At 40.1% G+C, this 16,224-nt stretch overlaps 1 protein-coding gene across 1 annotated transcript in view; it reads right to left on the bottom strand.

The window, feature by feature from the left end:
* B4GALT5 (beta-1,4-galactosyltransferase 5) overlaps nt 1-16,224 on the bottom strand; it is a 77,208-nt gene that overhangs the window by 17,413 nt on the left and 43,571 nt on the right. Inside the window, exon 2 of the mRNA XM_057530162.1 lies at nt 810-944. Within this exon, the coding sequence (XP_057386145.1) occupies nt 810-944 (135 nt within the window). The remainder of the gene's footprint in view (nt 1-809; nt 945-16,224) is intronic.

Raw genomic sequence — 16,224 nt, forward strand, 5'->3', positions numbered from 1 at the left:
TTATGGGTTTGCTAACTGTAGCGCTTGGTTGCTGCTAAACTGGCCAGCAGGACAGACTGATAAATTAGGACGTGGTCAGTTCTTCTCAGGATTTAACTTCCCTTTCAGAGGCAATGCTTTCTCTTGAGATCCCAACACCCCAGAATAATTCTCACCTGCAACGGTTGCAAAGCAATTTCACATTCTATGGTGAGCTCTGGACAATCTTAGAACTTACTAGAGAAGAAAAAAGGATTGATTTGGAGGAAAGAATATTTTTAAAAATATACATATTTTATAATACTAGGCTTGAGTGAAATCAGTAAGAAGCCACGGGGAAAGCACATTAGTCCTCAGTTAAAGAAATAAGTGGCAAATCATGAATGCGAAGCAAAATGAAATCTCAGAATCTATTTTCTAAATAAAAACCATCCCTGGCTGGAGACTGGAGAGGCCTCACGACAGACCCATTTAACCATCTGGAAATACTGCCTCTGTTCAATTTTTGGAAGAGTTAAAAAGAGAGACATAAAAAAGACAGCCTCCTCTCAAAGGTGAAGAACTTGCTATGTACAGTCTTTTGTAAAAGTAGTTCAAGTCAAAACCACGATTCAGGAACAAGTTCTTACAATATAATGTTAGGCAAGCCATCTAACCTCGGTGTTCTTTTTCCCTCTTTATATACTTAGTGTTTATAAGACAATAAAAGTTACAGGTAAAAGTTCCAAAGATCGAGGCAGAAATGTTCACTCCTGGGTCCATCATTACCGCTTAGCTGAACTCCTGGGAGGAGGCCCTCTGAGCAGACCACCTCTTTACTAAAAATATACCTGAGTCATTCACGCTGCTGTTCCTCTTGGCATAAGCGCTCCGAACCACCTGCTCGTAAACCTGAGCGCCGATCGTTCTCATGTTGTCCCGGATGAGAATGCCTTGAGCCTGCATCATGAAGAGGTAGGTGTTCACTGCAGGAAACAGACGGGAAGGGAAAAGAGGTTAATTCAAAAGCAATCAGTAACATAAAACACATAGAAGACACCATGTAACTTTGGGTTTCTTTCTTTTTTTTCCCCTTTTCTTTTTGAAACCTCTTTCAGCTCTAAAACCCTACAAATGCCGTAACTTCTATTTTCCATACTGGGTTCTACGTTTTCAGGACACCAATATTCCTTGGGTAGCTAGTAGAACTTAGGGGTATTTCTGTCCATATTCAGCAGTTTTAGAAAAACCATAAATGAAAAAAAAAATTATATTCTACCTGGTCTTCAAATACCCAAGCTGTATTCTAGCACTGTTATGATCAGAGAGACCTTTATGGATCAGTTAAAACATTCTGAAAAAGATCTCTGCTCTCTTTAGGTTCACATTCTCAATACTCAATCGCTATCCTCAGAGAAAGGAAACCACCAACTGCCCTCCCTGCCTTCTGGAAACAGTTAGATGTAGGGTCTGGTCCTGGCTATCTTTTGAAAGTGGGGATGAAGGTTCCAGCTATTTTTCTTTGCGCTATTTGGAGAGAAGAAGAAAATAACGAAAGAATGTTAGCAGTCCTCACTACCCACCCACCTCAGCCCCAAAGTTCAAAGCAATGGGAAAGGAGCAGGGGACTTGGTCCAGGTGTCAGTTAAAACATATTCCCTTCATGATACATACAAATATCCAATCATTATGTTGTGCACCTGAAACTAAAATAATGTTATATGCAAGTTATATTTCAATAAAAACAAAGCAAAACAAAAAAAACCCATATTCTTAACATATTAACTGCCCAATCATTGTCATCTTTGGAAAGTGATCTCAAGGGTGGCCCATTTATAAGTCTAAACTCTGGCGTGTGCTAGGGATCATCTGAACACTTGACTGACCTCTAACCAGGCCCCAGGCAGGTATGCAACAGAGAGGCTGGGCCACTCCTCCAGACTCAATACACACAGCCTTGGGTGGTCCTGGTTCTTCAGCAAGACATATTCTGTGGACACTGTCTCATCATTATTATCACAGTGTCCTGCACATAATGGGCAGTAAATAACGACTAAATGGATGAAGCTTAGAAGTCTATTTACTTTATTTCAAGCTATTGTGTGTGGTGCTTGTACTTGTGATGGGGGTGGGGACAGGGACAAATCAACTGGCACAACTCTCAATGTGGAAAACATCAGGTGGCCCACATTAAACGGGGACATAAACTCTTTCAAAAGATTTCTAATCATCTCTAAGGTAAATCCAGAGCCGTAAAATAATTAACAAAAGAAATCAATGTTCAGAATGCTTTTAGAAATGAGGGAGCAGTTTCAGATTAGGCCTGGTTGTGACTGGAAGACAACTGCATGCTTAACTCCTGGCATTGGCTGAGAATAGATCACATACAGTGTTTACTCTCTGTAGCAAGAAAAAGTTACAGGAAAAAAAATTAGCTTCAAATCCTTAAAGAAAGTATCATGCTGTGAAGCCTCTGAAAAAAACAGTAGCACCTCATTTTCTATTTACAGCAGAGAGCACTGTGCCCGGTCATAGTAGGTAGGTAGGCAGTTAAGCCTAAGATTTAAACTTCTTCCAATATCATATTTCTAATGTGGTTCTGTACCATTTTTTTAATCACTTAGACTTATGTATATTATACATATTATATTAAATCTTCCTTCCATCCCCAACATACTACTAAACCAGTTGTCTTCAATAATATAGAAACAAATATTTATTGAACATTGTGTGTAAAGCTGTCAGTTAGGCACTGCAAAAAATACACTATCTCTTTTCTCCCGAATTTCATCTTCTCTGAGCTTTTTATCTTCTACACTGTAAAGGGCACTGTTGTTAGCCCCTCTTTTAAAAATTCCCTCCCTTTCTTAGTTCTGTAGGATTCCTCTAGGGCAGTTCTCAAATCTTTCCCTGCCTATTGCCTGGAGAGCTTTCTGAAGCCTGCTTCTACGCCTCCCACCCCCAGAGACCCTGATCCAGTAAGTCTGAGTGGGGCCCATGAATCTGCACTTGTAACAAGCTCACAGGTGATACCAGTGTGGCTGGTCAGAGGACCACATTTCCAGAACCAAGGCTCTAGGGAGACTTCACCTACCTAATAAATAATAGTGAGTAACATTTACTGAGCACTTAATTACCTAATTCTTTATCTCATTTAATCCTCATAACCTAAGAGGCAAGTAATACTATCCAACTTAGAGTCAACTTCTAGGCTTCAGTTTCTCCACCTTGCTTCACCAAGGTCACTGAGGGATGGATTTGAACCAGGTGTACCTACGCTCTAACCACTGAGCTTAAGAACTTGCTCATCCATATTCTAGCCACAACCTGTCCCCCAAAGATTTCACACACCCACATGACTTAAATGATTGCTCTTAAGGAGATAGCTCTCAAGTCTTTATCTCCTACACAAAGCTGCCAGGTGGGTCTTTCTTAATTACAGATTTAGCCACATTGCTCCTTCTCAAAAGCCTTCTACGTCTCTTGCCTGCATGCCTGGGCTTCTGCTGATCTGCAATGCTTCTGCTCTCCTTTCTGCCATCCAAATCTCATTAATCCTTCAAACCCCAGTTTATATAATTCTCCAGTCTTCCCCTTCTAGAATTTCTGTGGTACTGTTAAAGACTGTCAAAAATTTGCCTTTTGTTTACATTTTGTCTTAGTTTGCTAACAACTGTCTCGTGTGTTAGTCTTGTCATTCAATTAACAAATTTACACAAACCACGTATTATCAATGCTTTTTCTAATTATCCACAGGAATTAGCACAAGGCTGAAAAAACAAAAGGCTGAAGACACAAATTTTGCCAAACAAAAGAAAACAATCACAAATTCACAGACTCAGGGTTGGATGGGATTTTAAAGAACACTTTTCAATACCTCCTCATACACCACCCAAAAACTATGCCTTCCAAGAACACAGAGTCAGTAAGTAAAATAAAACCATCTTCAAAGAAGATTCTACTTTGGGTTGGGTCCAAAATGTTTTCCAGTCACTTTTACCCACTGGTTCTCATCCTGCCCCTTGACAGAACAGTGAAGTCCCTTCAGATATTGGAAGACAGGCATTTTCAACCTCCCCCCACCCTCACCTCTACCCCACCTGACCTCCTCCTGCAACCCCAGGCTAGACAGCCCCACTCCCTCTGTAAGCCCCCTGCCCTTGCAATCACCACACCTTCCCTCCCCATCCCGGCTGCTCTCCTCTGAATACCCGCCCAGTGGTCTACACTTCGACAAAGAGCGGTGCCCGTGCTGACAGTGGTCCAGGTGCCGTCTGATGAGCCCAGAAAGAAGCAGAACTACCAGCAGCCATATTCCATCTGTTACCAAAGCGCTGTCATCTCAAGCCCCCTCCTGGAGATGCAAATGCACAATAACTCAAGGCCAAAGAAATCCTACAGCGGAGAGGCTGAATAATCTAATCCACCATTTCCCAAACCAGCCCCTTTTCCCCCACATAATATAACTAGTAGCATCAAGTGATTCTCTGCAGAACTCACTTTGTGAAATTGTTTTGGGTGTTTTTATTAATAGAATTTAAAACTTCCATTACATGGTAGATAATCAATCGATAATTGCTGAGTGTTGTTGGTAAATAGCAGTCACACCATATTACTGATTCACATTAAGCTTGCTAGAGGCAAAATACTCAATCCTTTTAGCTGCTAAGCTACACTTCCTCTGTTCTGTGCTCATGCAGTTGGTTATAGAGATCAAACTGTAGGACCTTACAAGTGTCCCTATTAAAAGTCTTGTTACTAAATTTAGCCCATGGTTCTGGCCTAAACTAGGAGGTGTATATGCACGCTGCTTTCAATCTAAATGATCTCATTTAAAATTCACATCTTTGTGAAGTAGATATCATCTTGATTTCCTATTCAAGATAAAGATGTCAAGTCCTCCAGAAGTCATTTACCCAGGGTCACATAGTTAGTGAAGTCAAAAACAGAGAGAGGTGAGGTTAGGCATTCCATACCACTTTGATGGACGTTCTTTGAAAAATGGTACTTTCCAATAATGTGTTCCTGATCAACTGTAGCTGAATCACAGGTAAAAAAAAAAAAATTTAATTGGCACATGGTTCTTAAGTCCTCAATTGTGTCAACAAGTACCTACTGAGCCCCAACTTTCCCGTGAGCTTTTTATTTTTTTACACACAGTACTAGGCCACTGTGGGCCAAGGATGAGCAGGACCACACAGAATAAGGTACAGACACAATTAAATAAGAAGGTATAATGCAGTGTGATAAATGCTAAAATAACATTTACTACAAATCCAGGCTTACTAGTAGCTTTTTTACACTTTCACGAGAAATGGTAATTATCCAGCCCCTGTTTCTAGATTGAGGCATCTCTTATGATCATAACTTAGCTGAGAAAAATAAGCCCCATTCAGGTTTATATAATTGGAAATTTCCGTCCAGATGCCAATGTAAGCAGCCTTGGGCCGTGGCTTTAACTGGAGAGTTTCCGGGAGCAAAGCACCGGCCTCCTAACAGGAAGGCATCCTCTCCTCTCTCCATCAGAATTCCAGTCAGCCTCCATATCCCTATGAATCAACACGATTTTCACTTGAACACACACATTAATAAATGACTCTGACTCATAAAAAATTCCTCACTAGATAATGAAATCTGACTTTCCAGATTAGCAGAATCATTTGACACAACGAACCCAGGAGGAAATGACAATTAGAAGATTCTATAAACTTAACAGTTCACAATTTGTTTTAACCTAAACATGTGTATCCTTAATGTTTGTTACATCTGGCTTGGTAAGCTAAAACAGCATTAAGAAGTAGAAAAAGAAAGCCATTCCTTTCCTGACCACTGTCTAAAATCTGTCTTAACACCAACACCCAGACACGTGTGTGTGTGTGCGCACAGCCCCACCTGCAGCCTCCTTCCCGGCTTTATTTTTCTATTACACATTTTCTCATTTGTCTTGTTACCACCCTCTAGAATGTGAGCTCCGTGAGGGCAAGGATCTATGCCCCTGGTGGCTAGAACAGTGTGTCTGGAACACAGAAGATGCACAATGAACACTTGAATAAATGAGTATCTAAGTCGGGACAATGAACAGTGGAGACTTCTAAACTCAGCTGTGCCCAAGAAGGCGTGGATATGGGATTTCAAGCCTTTCTCTCTCCTTTATGAGAGGAACTCAAAATGTTTTGAGTTAACCAGCTTCATTGCACGAACCTGTTCTTAAGAAAAGTTCAGCAATTCCTTTTCACCAACTGGGCAGAGCTGCCAAATAGATTAGCTTTTCCCTAAAAATGTTCTCTGGTACTCTCACTCCTCATGAAGTTGTTTGGTTTTTTAATGTTCCTTAATATAATGCACAAGTTTATTCAAAACCTTGTGCAGTATTATTTGTAATAGGAAAACACTGGGGAAAAAACCTAAATGTCACCCTAAGGAGACTGGTTGAATAAATTACTGTACATTCACATGGATGGAGTACCGTGAGGCTACACAAAAGAATGAGGAACCATTCAAAATAGCCCCAAACTGGAAAGAACCCAGACGTCCATCTATAGTAGAACAGATTAAAAATGTGTAGCCTATTTGAATCTTGGAAAACTATACAGCAACCAGAAGAGACAAACTGCAACTATATGCAACCACATGGGTGAGTCTCATACATCACATGGAACAAAGACACCAAAGGGCACAGATGGTGTAATTCTATGTACACAGGGCCCCAGAAGAGGCACAACTACTCTGTAGTGTCAGAAGCCAGGGAAGAGTTATCTGTGGGGCAGGGGAGGAGGGTTGGAAAGGGGGCTTCTGGTCATCTTTTATTTCTTGACCTGGATACTGGTTTCATAGGTATATTCATTTTGGAAAAAGTCATCAAGCTGCTCACTTACTTGTGCACATTTTAATATGTAAGCTATACTTCCATAACATTTACCAAAAAAAAAAAAAAAAAAAGGAAAATCTATGAACTAATTTCCAGGATATATTGTTAACTGGAAAAAAGCAAAGAGCAATAGCGTGTGTGTGTGTGTGCACATGTGTGTGTTATGCTGGCTGTTCAAGACATAAGGTGAAACTTTAGACACATATTTTTATAGGAAGAAACAGAGGAAAGGCAAACCAGGTAAACATTCATTATACATCTATTGTGTGCCAGGAACTGCCCTTCACTCTGTGAATAAAATGATAATTATAAATAAGATACAGTCCTTGTCACTATCTTCAGTCAAAGAGCCAGACAAGGAAACTGTAGCCAGTGTTGTCTGTAAGGGGGCACAGGAGAGTGGCTGTAACTCATATAGTGATGCAGGGGATCAGAACATACTCTCAAGAAGAGGTGACTCTAGGATATGGTCCTGAAAGAAGAGCGCTGAAATAGGAAAGGGAAGGGCAAATGAAGGGGCACAAAGGGAGAAAATACATTTGAGGAACTAAAAGCAGTCGGGTATGGCTGGAATGAAGGGTATGTATGGCCAAAATGCGAGGACGAGGACGCGGTGGGGTGGGGATGGAGTTAGAAAAGCAGAGGGGAGCAGAATGACAAAGGGCTTTAGGTGCTATACTTAGGGCCGTGACATGGAAGAAACAGTCCAGGATCACATTTCAGGTGGGCCAACTAGTAGGAATCAATCAAAACAAGTGAATACACCCCTACTCAAATTCACGGCTCCAGATAAAAGACTGAGTTTTTTAGTATCCAGACCTAAGTTCCTTAAAGGGAGAAACTTCTTTGGATGAACTGAATAAGGTGCTGTACGTAGAATCCCATTTGGTTACTACAAGCTGGGTGCCAAATCTTACCAAAGACTGTATTTTCGCTCTACATGAAGCAGCAGCAGGAATACCCTGTCTGCCAAATCTTGGAGCAAGCAGATGGAGTGAAAGACATCACGATATAAAGCCGGTACTACTGATACACAGCCGGGGAGAGCTGGGGCAGGGGCGGGCAAAGGTGGGCCTAGCGTTCAGTGGGCCCATCAGACTAGGTGTTCTTTCCCGGGATTGACTCACATCTGGTATCTTTGTTCTGAACACCCCCTACAGGCCAAACAATGTATGGTTTCTAACAGGGTCAAGTACATTCCAGGAAAACAATGGAACAAATCGATGGACCAAGGATTACACCCCACTCACATTCATATGATTTCAAAATAAAATAAAGGATGGGGAAAGGGAGAGAATATAAAGGGAACAGAAGTAGAAAAGGGATAAATAGAAGAAAACAGGAATGCTGCTCACTCTCTCTTCCTGCCCCCATATATAAAATACACCAATGAGATATAATAAAAATCAAGGGGAAACAAAGAACAGAATATGTCATAGGAATGTTGAAGTTTGATTTCTGCCATGCTAGAATATCTGCAAAACCTGCACAGCTTTTTTGGACCAATATTTTCTGAGAAATACCAGAACCTGAAAAATAACTGATCTCTACTCCCCAAATCAGAGATTATCAGTGTTCACTGCTCTGCACAATAGGTGTTCTGTAAAGAATGAATCCACTTATTCTGCTTATAAAGAGACAGATTCCTGTAAAAAGCAATGCATTTCTTGAGTCCCCTACGTGCCAGTGCCTTTCTAAATACCTTCTGCGTTATCCCATTTCATCCTCACAATAAACTGAGAGGTAGGTTATTACTCTCATTTTATAGATGAGGGGACTGAGGTCTGGATATAAGTAACTTGACTATTTGGAGCCAAGGTTTCCCAACAGGTCTTTGTCTCCAGAGTCCAGGTTTTTAACAAATATGTTCTATCATCTCCCAGGTTCTGGATGCCCAGGAGTCCTGTGAACCCACAGCTGTCATCACCACACTCTGCTCGCTGATTCCTTTCATCTGAATCTTTACCTTGAACTCATACATGATTGGCCTCCAATATTCCACTTCAGTGGTGGTGCCAATGATCATGGTATAGTCTGGTACATCCCTAGAATTTTATTAAGTTTTATTAAAATTTTATCAGTTTGAAGCTTTAGTATGAATCACGAATTTTTGCATTTCAGATCTACTTAAAATGCTGGATACTCATGCTATACAGAGAGATGAAGATCCAAGGTGTGGGTACACAGTGACAAACATTGAAGAAAAAAAGAAAGCTGTTTGGGTTTTTTTTTAAGACGCAAGGAATTTTTTGACAATAAATTTACACCCTTCGGCACATCTATTTTAACGTTCTGGAGCAACTGTGTGACAGTTTTCACACTCCTCTGTACGAATGCTCTCTGGTGACACCTGTTCATACTAAGCTTTAATGGCTCTTTTCATGGCTTTTCCTGATATCATCCCACCCCCAAGATTAGAACTGTCTTGACTCTTTCCCAGCTGATACATAAACTCTTACCATGACCCCTATAAATGTGAGCCTATCTCTTCCAGCAGGCTGTAAACTCCTCAGGAGTACAGACTGTCTTACTCTTTTTTTCATCTACAATATCTGATAAACAGTAGACACTTAGCTACTTATTAAATTACTGAATTACAGCTCAGCACACAGCATGCTGTTATGGCCGTTTGGTGGAGGTGAGCCTTGTTTTCTCATATGAGAAGTAGACTGGTTTTTCTGCAACCATATAAGAAAGATTCTATAAGCCAGAAGACAGCATAGTGAAACTGATACTTGACTAACTTTTCTGGTGTAAGTGTAAAGTATAACCTTTTGGGAAAACTATTTGCAAATTCAACAAAGAGCCATAAAAATACTTGTATCCTCTGATCTAGCAATTTCAAGGAAATTATCCTAAATATGAGGACATTCTATGCACAAAGTTTTAAATTAAATTATTCCTAAAAACAAAAACTTGGAAAACAACTCAAAAGCAACAATTAAAGAACAGATAAGTTAACAGTAATACATATTCCTGGTAGAATCTTATACAACTTTAAAAGCAAAAGCCATGAAACCTTATAAACAGAATAAATGTGGAACACCTAGCATAGACTATCATACTCTTAACAATATGAAAAAAATTTCTGTTATATTATGGTAATTATTGCTAAAGAATAAGCACATGCATAAGGTAAAAAATGACTAGAGGCAAATTTACTAATATGCTTAGATGGTAGGGGGTAACAGTGATATGAATTGACTATTTTCCTTCTGCTGTTTTTCCAATTTTCTCTATAACAGCTTTTTGTTGTTGTTGTTAATATACAGTAGGGAAAAATAAAGGATTCCTCCAGCCAGACTGAATTTATCTAACATGACATTTATAAACAAGATATTCACAGTTCCGTTCTTTGCTTGTCAGGCTAATGGGAGAGGGGGTAGGTGGGTGTATAAAGTGTGCAGCTGCCACACTTGAACTATCTCCACATCCACATTCTGTTCTAGAAAGGTTGCCAATAATGGCTGCCACATTCTCCTTAAGTCCTCCCCACCTTGAAGGCCAGGAGAGCTTCTTAGCCCAGAATTGCCTACAGAAACCAAGAATTTACGCATGGACAAGGTGTTCTAGATTTCTCTCTTGGGAGTAGAGTATATCTACAATGCACAAACAACAGACATGAGGGGAAGGAGAAAAAAACCCTCATATTCTAAGGGAAAAAGGTAGAGGGTAAATTCCTAGACTGAGTAGGCCGACGACATTGGTTCAAGTCCTGTCCCTGGCTGGCTCTGTGGTCCTCTCCGGACCTCGACCACCCCATCTGTACGATGGCATTACTGAACTAGATGCAGTTTCCTTATCCTTTTCTACCAAGCCTGACCCCCATCACTGATATACATAGGAGATCTTCTGCAAATAAAAATGTTTATATTTACACTGAATATCTTCAAGACATAAACTTATATAATATTGAATGTGCTTTTGCAAATCACACAAACCCCTGTAAATTCTGATATTTCTCCCTTCCCTTTGGATCTTGAGAATCACTAGACTGCAAAGTCTCTTTCAGCTCAAAATCCCAGAATTATAAACTCACTGTCTTCTCCTCTCTTCATTTGGGAAAAACTGACTTAGAAACACCTCAGATTTACATTTGTCTACCTTCTCACTCCTTCTTTTCCATAGGGAGTAGGGTTTGGCTGTCCTTACACTGTCGGCCTTCCTTTCCAGAACAACGGCGCTTTAGCCCTCTTCATGATAAAGCTGGGAGTGGAGCCTGAATGAGATGGGAAAGCACATTCCCAGAGCCACCGCCTTCTCCATACACACTGGAGTGATCTAGAAGGAACATGGGTCCACACAGGGCTTCTAATTCCCTATATTTCCTCTCTTCCTCTCTGACCATGTTGAAAAATTGCATTTTCATGATGATTTAAAAGAAAACAATTCTATAGTAAAGAGGTGAATTTCTTTAACTCTGAAATGCTATCTGCCTACAACTCAGTTTCTTCTATCCCTTTGCAAATATGTAACATAAGATTTTAGGATCAGGCTAAAAGTTGCTTGTCTAAATGATTCAAAAGACTGACAGTAATGAATGTTGGTGAGGATGTGGCAGAATAGGCTTCTCCTACCTTGTTGAAGGGAACATAAATTGATATAACCCATAGAGGGCAACCTGGCGATGTACTATGTCAAAGTGAAATGTTCACACTCTTTAAACCCACTTTCAGGTATTCATCCTAAAGAAATAACTTGACAAATACGAAGTATGTCCAAGGATGTTTATCTCAGTATTATTTATAAAAGCAAAACACAAACCTACCTAAATGAGCAACAAAAGGACTAGAGGAAAAAACTGTGGCAGAGTCATACCATGGAAAACTAAGCAATCATTACTTCATGAAAAGAAATCATATTGTGTAACAATGTATACAGGACATCACATTTGTGTTAAAGTAAAAGACACAGAGTTAAATAAATGCATAAAACAATTTTGGAAATTGTACACCAAGAAGTTCACAGTGCCATTTCTGCTCAGTAGAATTATGGGTCTTCTGTACTTCCTTTGCTGTTGTTACAAGGCGGCATTTCCATGACAGTCAGAAAAACCCTGGTATGATAAAGAGAGTGTCTGTTCCTGCAGTGGAAATTCTTGCACTAACCAAATCTATTTGAGTTGATCCAAAATTTCAAAGTTTCCAGAATTACTAAGAATGCCTTTTTCACACAGCACCTATTAAATATCTAGGAACAAACTCTAGGAATGCTGCCTTAGGACATGGTCCTTTTCTTTTCATTTTTTTAAACAATGATGTTTTCATTTTTTTAAACAATGATCGTAATTTTTATATGGGGGGGGGACACAAAAACACAACCAAGCTTTTGCCTTCTTAAGGATTCCCCCCTCTTTACTGCTCCAGACCCAAATAATTACCCCAACCCCAAACCATTATTCTACTTTCGCCTAACCCCAAATGATTCATAATTATCCTAAAACTTCTGGTGCTTCTAGTTATAACTTCATCAAGCAAGTTTTCTCCATCCATCCCACGATCCCAAAGTATTTTTCCATAGACAGCTCTTTGGTCTCCCTCCTGATCCTCTTTTGGAAAGGAGATTATTCTCCATGTCCTATGGGGATAATATATGATAATCGTATTATTTTTAGCCTATTAGATTGTAACAGACTAATAGGGTTATCTACTCTTTGGGAACTTAAGTGTTTCCAGAAGGCATCATTCTAGCTGAAATTAGCAACCCAATTGTCAAACACATGAAATCAGAGCCATGATTTCTACAAAAAGACAAAAATTACTAAAGAAAGCACTTGAAAATGTCTTGACTCTGAGGCATAAACACTCAGCAAAACACGGTCTTCCCTTAACACCCTGTGGGTATGAAACCCTCCCTCCAGACCAGATGGCTTGTCTTTAGCAAACATCAAACTGTAGTCCTAGAAAGGGGTCTTCTGAGCCACTCATTTGCTGTCATCTATGATATCGCTTTGCCTTTCACTTGATCCCGAATGATCAGACGATAACTCTTCTTTCTTCAGCTAAGTGATGCTCACATGTTACAGCAATGCAAGGCCCACCAAGTCCACAGAAACAGAAGGGCCAACCTATTCTACAAGGGAATGCTGTAAAGTGTAAATCGTGTTCAAAACTTGTAAGACTACTCTGGAACATTAAAAACAAATTCTGCCCACAGATTACTTGATTGCAAAGGGCAAAGTACACATTTACAATGGGGAGATCAGACAGACGTCCTTGACCAAGGGATCAAACTGGGCATTGCTAACATTAAAACAAGGTAACATTACCTTCAAGAGAATTCCTGCCAAAAAACTTTTAACCTACATCTAATCAAGATTTTAGATCTTCTGGTTTACAAAAAATACAGGGGATTAAGGAAGACATCAAACTCAAACCAGGCAATTCCAGATTGTAGGACAGTCTATGAAACAATTGGCCTGGACTCTTCAGAAAGTTCCTGGGGGCTTGGAGGACAGGGCAGGCAGCTACAGACTAAGAGACCAAAAAGACATAATCAAATATAATGATATAATAATGTGAGTTGGGGGGAGGAAAGCTATAAGTAACATTTTCAGCACCACTGGGGAAATTTGGATATGGACTGGATATTAGAAGATATTTTGAAAGTACTGTTAATTTTGTTAGTTGCAATAATAGTATTGTGGTTATACAGGAGAACATCCTTATTTTTTAAAGAGATGCCTGCTGAGGTATTTAGAGTTAAATATCTTGGTGCTGGGAATTCCCTGGCAGTCCAATGGTTAGCATGCCACACTTTCACTGCCAAGGGCGTAGGTTCCATCCAGGAACTAAGATCCCAGCAAGCCGCACGGCATGGCAAAACAAACAAACAAACCAAAAAAAAAAACCTTGATGTCTACTTACAATTTAATTGTACATGGCTCAGAGGAAAAAGAAAAAAGAAAGCCAGAGTTAAAATAAATAAAGCGAAGTGGTAATAACTGTTGACTCTAGATGGAGGGTAATATGTTCACTGTGTTATTCCGTTAACTTTTCTGTATGTCTGAATGTTTTCATAATAAAAATTGGGGGGGCGAAGTCTGATTTTGGATGTATCTCAACTGCCAACTAAATCTAAATTAAAGTATACTAATACTATACTAAGAATTCTGTAAATGGGTCAAAAATTATAATACAGGGAGTAAATACCCTTAGTGATGGTCACATAAAAACTTAAAGCATTTAGTGGCTATTCTATGCCCCCTTCCCCAGTTCTTTATTTTCTTTTTGGAAACAAAAGTTGCATTTACTCTTTTCCTCAGGAAAGCTGAAGAGAAATTATAAATAAATCTTCCTGCTCCCTCACTTAATCTTTGAATGGCTTTCTACCACCTTCAAGGTCAAGTTCAAATTCCTCATGCTTAGCATGACTTTTGAGTCCATAAAACCTGTCCCCTGTCTCTGCAATTTCTGATCTTGCCACTCCCCAATTCCAGCCACAATGGACATCAGCAGTTCTCCAGGATCTCAGACAACTCTGCTCCTACTGCCTGGATCTTAAAGGCACGAAAACAAGGAAAGCTTCCCAGGAGAAACCAGCTATCACAGAAAAAGCATGTGCTTGGGATGAAAAGGGAGGGGAGGAGAGAAGATTCCAGTGAAGACCAAACCCAGCTGCGCCTCCCTCTGCCTTCACATATTCCTTAGGTTGGCTTGTTTGCAGCTCTCTTCAATTACAGTTGTAGGTTGGCCAAAAGAAAAATGGCTAATTCCTGAGATTGGATTTATTATCAGACAAAAGACAATTCCTAGGCCTGCACACCCCACAATCAAAAACACTGCAGTACGTCCAAAGACCTTATGACACTGACCCTCTGCCGGCAACCATACAGCACTGAAATGTCAAAAAATTAAATTACGGTCCTTTGTAATAGATTTAGCACTTTATTTTTAAGTATTAACAAGACTGCCAGAGGGAGTAAGTTTATCAAGGGATAAGAATCCTAGCAGAGGCCAATTAACATTTCTCACCACGCCCAACAACTCTGCTCTCCAGGCGTTCAAAGTTGCTTATGACCCTGTGGGTTTGTCAGCAGGTGCCTCTGACCAATAACCTATTACAATGAATGTACTAGGGGCTCAGTGTACAGGGAGGAAAACCTGAATGATAAGAGATAACTACCTGAGCAAATTTAGTATTGCCCGGATTTTGTTTTTTGTCTTTTGCTGACAATCCACAATCTAACACGGCCATTTGATTTTTAGTCTCTCTTCTCACCTTGGTTTTCCCTTCTCACAGTTATTTTTAAAATCAGCAAATGCCGGGACTTCCTGGTGGTCCAGTGGTTAAGAATCCGCCTTCCAATGCAGGGGACATGGGTTCGATCCCTGGTCAGGGAACTAAGATCCCACATGCTGTGAGGCAACTAAGCCCGTGCACCACAACAGAAGATCTCACGTGCTGCAACGAAGATCCCGCGTGCCGCAACCAAGACCCAATGCAGCCAAATAAATAAATATTCAAAAAATAAAATAAAATAAAATCAGCAAACGCATAACATTCATAAACTGTCAGTGGCCATCTGTGCTTTTCACAATTAGATCACTATTAAAGAGGAGCAAAATTTTCAGCTCTAGACTTTACTTCAACGATCGAGCAAATCATTAAAGGGGTGAGTGAGTGACTCATCTTTAGCGTAGGGTCGCTGTACTCTGAGGCCACCCTAAAACAAACCTAATTCTTGAACTCAACTGTAGGCCCTGAGTCTTCTGGCTAGAGTTTTATTACTGCCTCTCCCCCCAACCCCAACTCTAGCTCCCCAAACAAAGCCTGGCACTTTCTGGATCCCTGCTCATAAAATGACTCAGTCTATTGATGGGGTCATTGGCAAATTTTTAAGGAATTGAAATATTATCAGGTTAAAAAGTGAGTTTAAAAAAAAAACTGTTCTAGGAGAGCTGTGAAGTACATAAGAATAATAGAAAAATTCACCTAAAAGAAAAAAAAAAAAGAAAGATCGGGTAGCACCAACTATAACCTTCTACCCACATGACCCCTCTAAGTGGATCCACAGAAGATTTTCTTGAAGTGTCTTTTGCTAATTTGTGGTTAGAGCACAACACAAGAAAATGATGCTCACAGCAGGACACTAATACTAAGTAATTTTATAAGATTATGCCTGCCTTTGTGCTAAATAATTTATGCTGGGAGCAGTAATAAAAGCAGAGATGAAGTTAAGCTATTAATTGAAGACTGTACCAACCTCATTCTTCACCCCAACCAGAAAGAGAGAGGATGAATGAGTCCCTTCAAGACCCAGTACAAATGTACCTGCCAATTGATCTCTTCCTTCTTTAAAAAGCCCTGCTGCTCTTATGGGCACACTTTTTGCACTTGGCAGTTGTGCAGTGGCTGTGAAGTCTGTGAAGGCCTCCTGGTACTAGGACTACAGCTGG

Source organism: Balaenoptera acutorostrata, chromosome 15 (genome assembly GCF_949987535.1).
Source record: "Balaenoptera acutorostrata chromosome 15, mBalAcu1.1, whole genome shotgun sequence".
NCBI classification, from domain to species: domain Eukaryota; kingdom Metazoa; phylum Chordata; class Mammalia; order Artiodactyla; family Balaenopteridae; genus Balaenoptera; species Balaenoptera acutorostrata.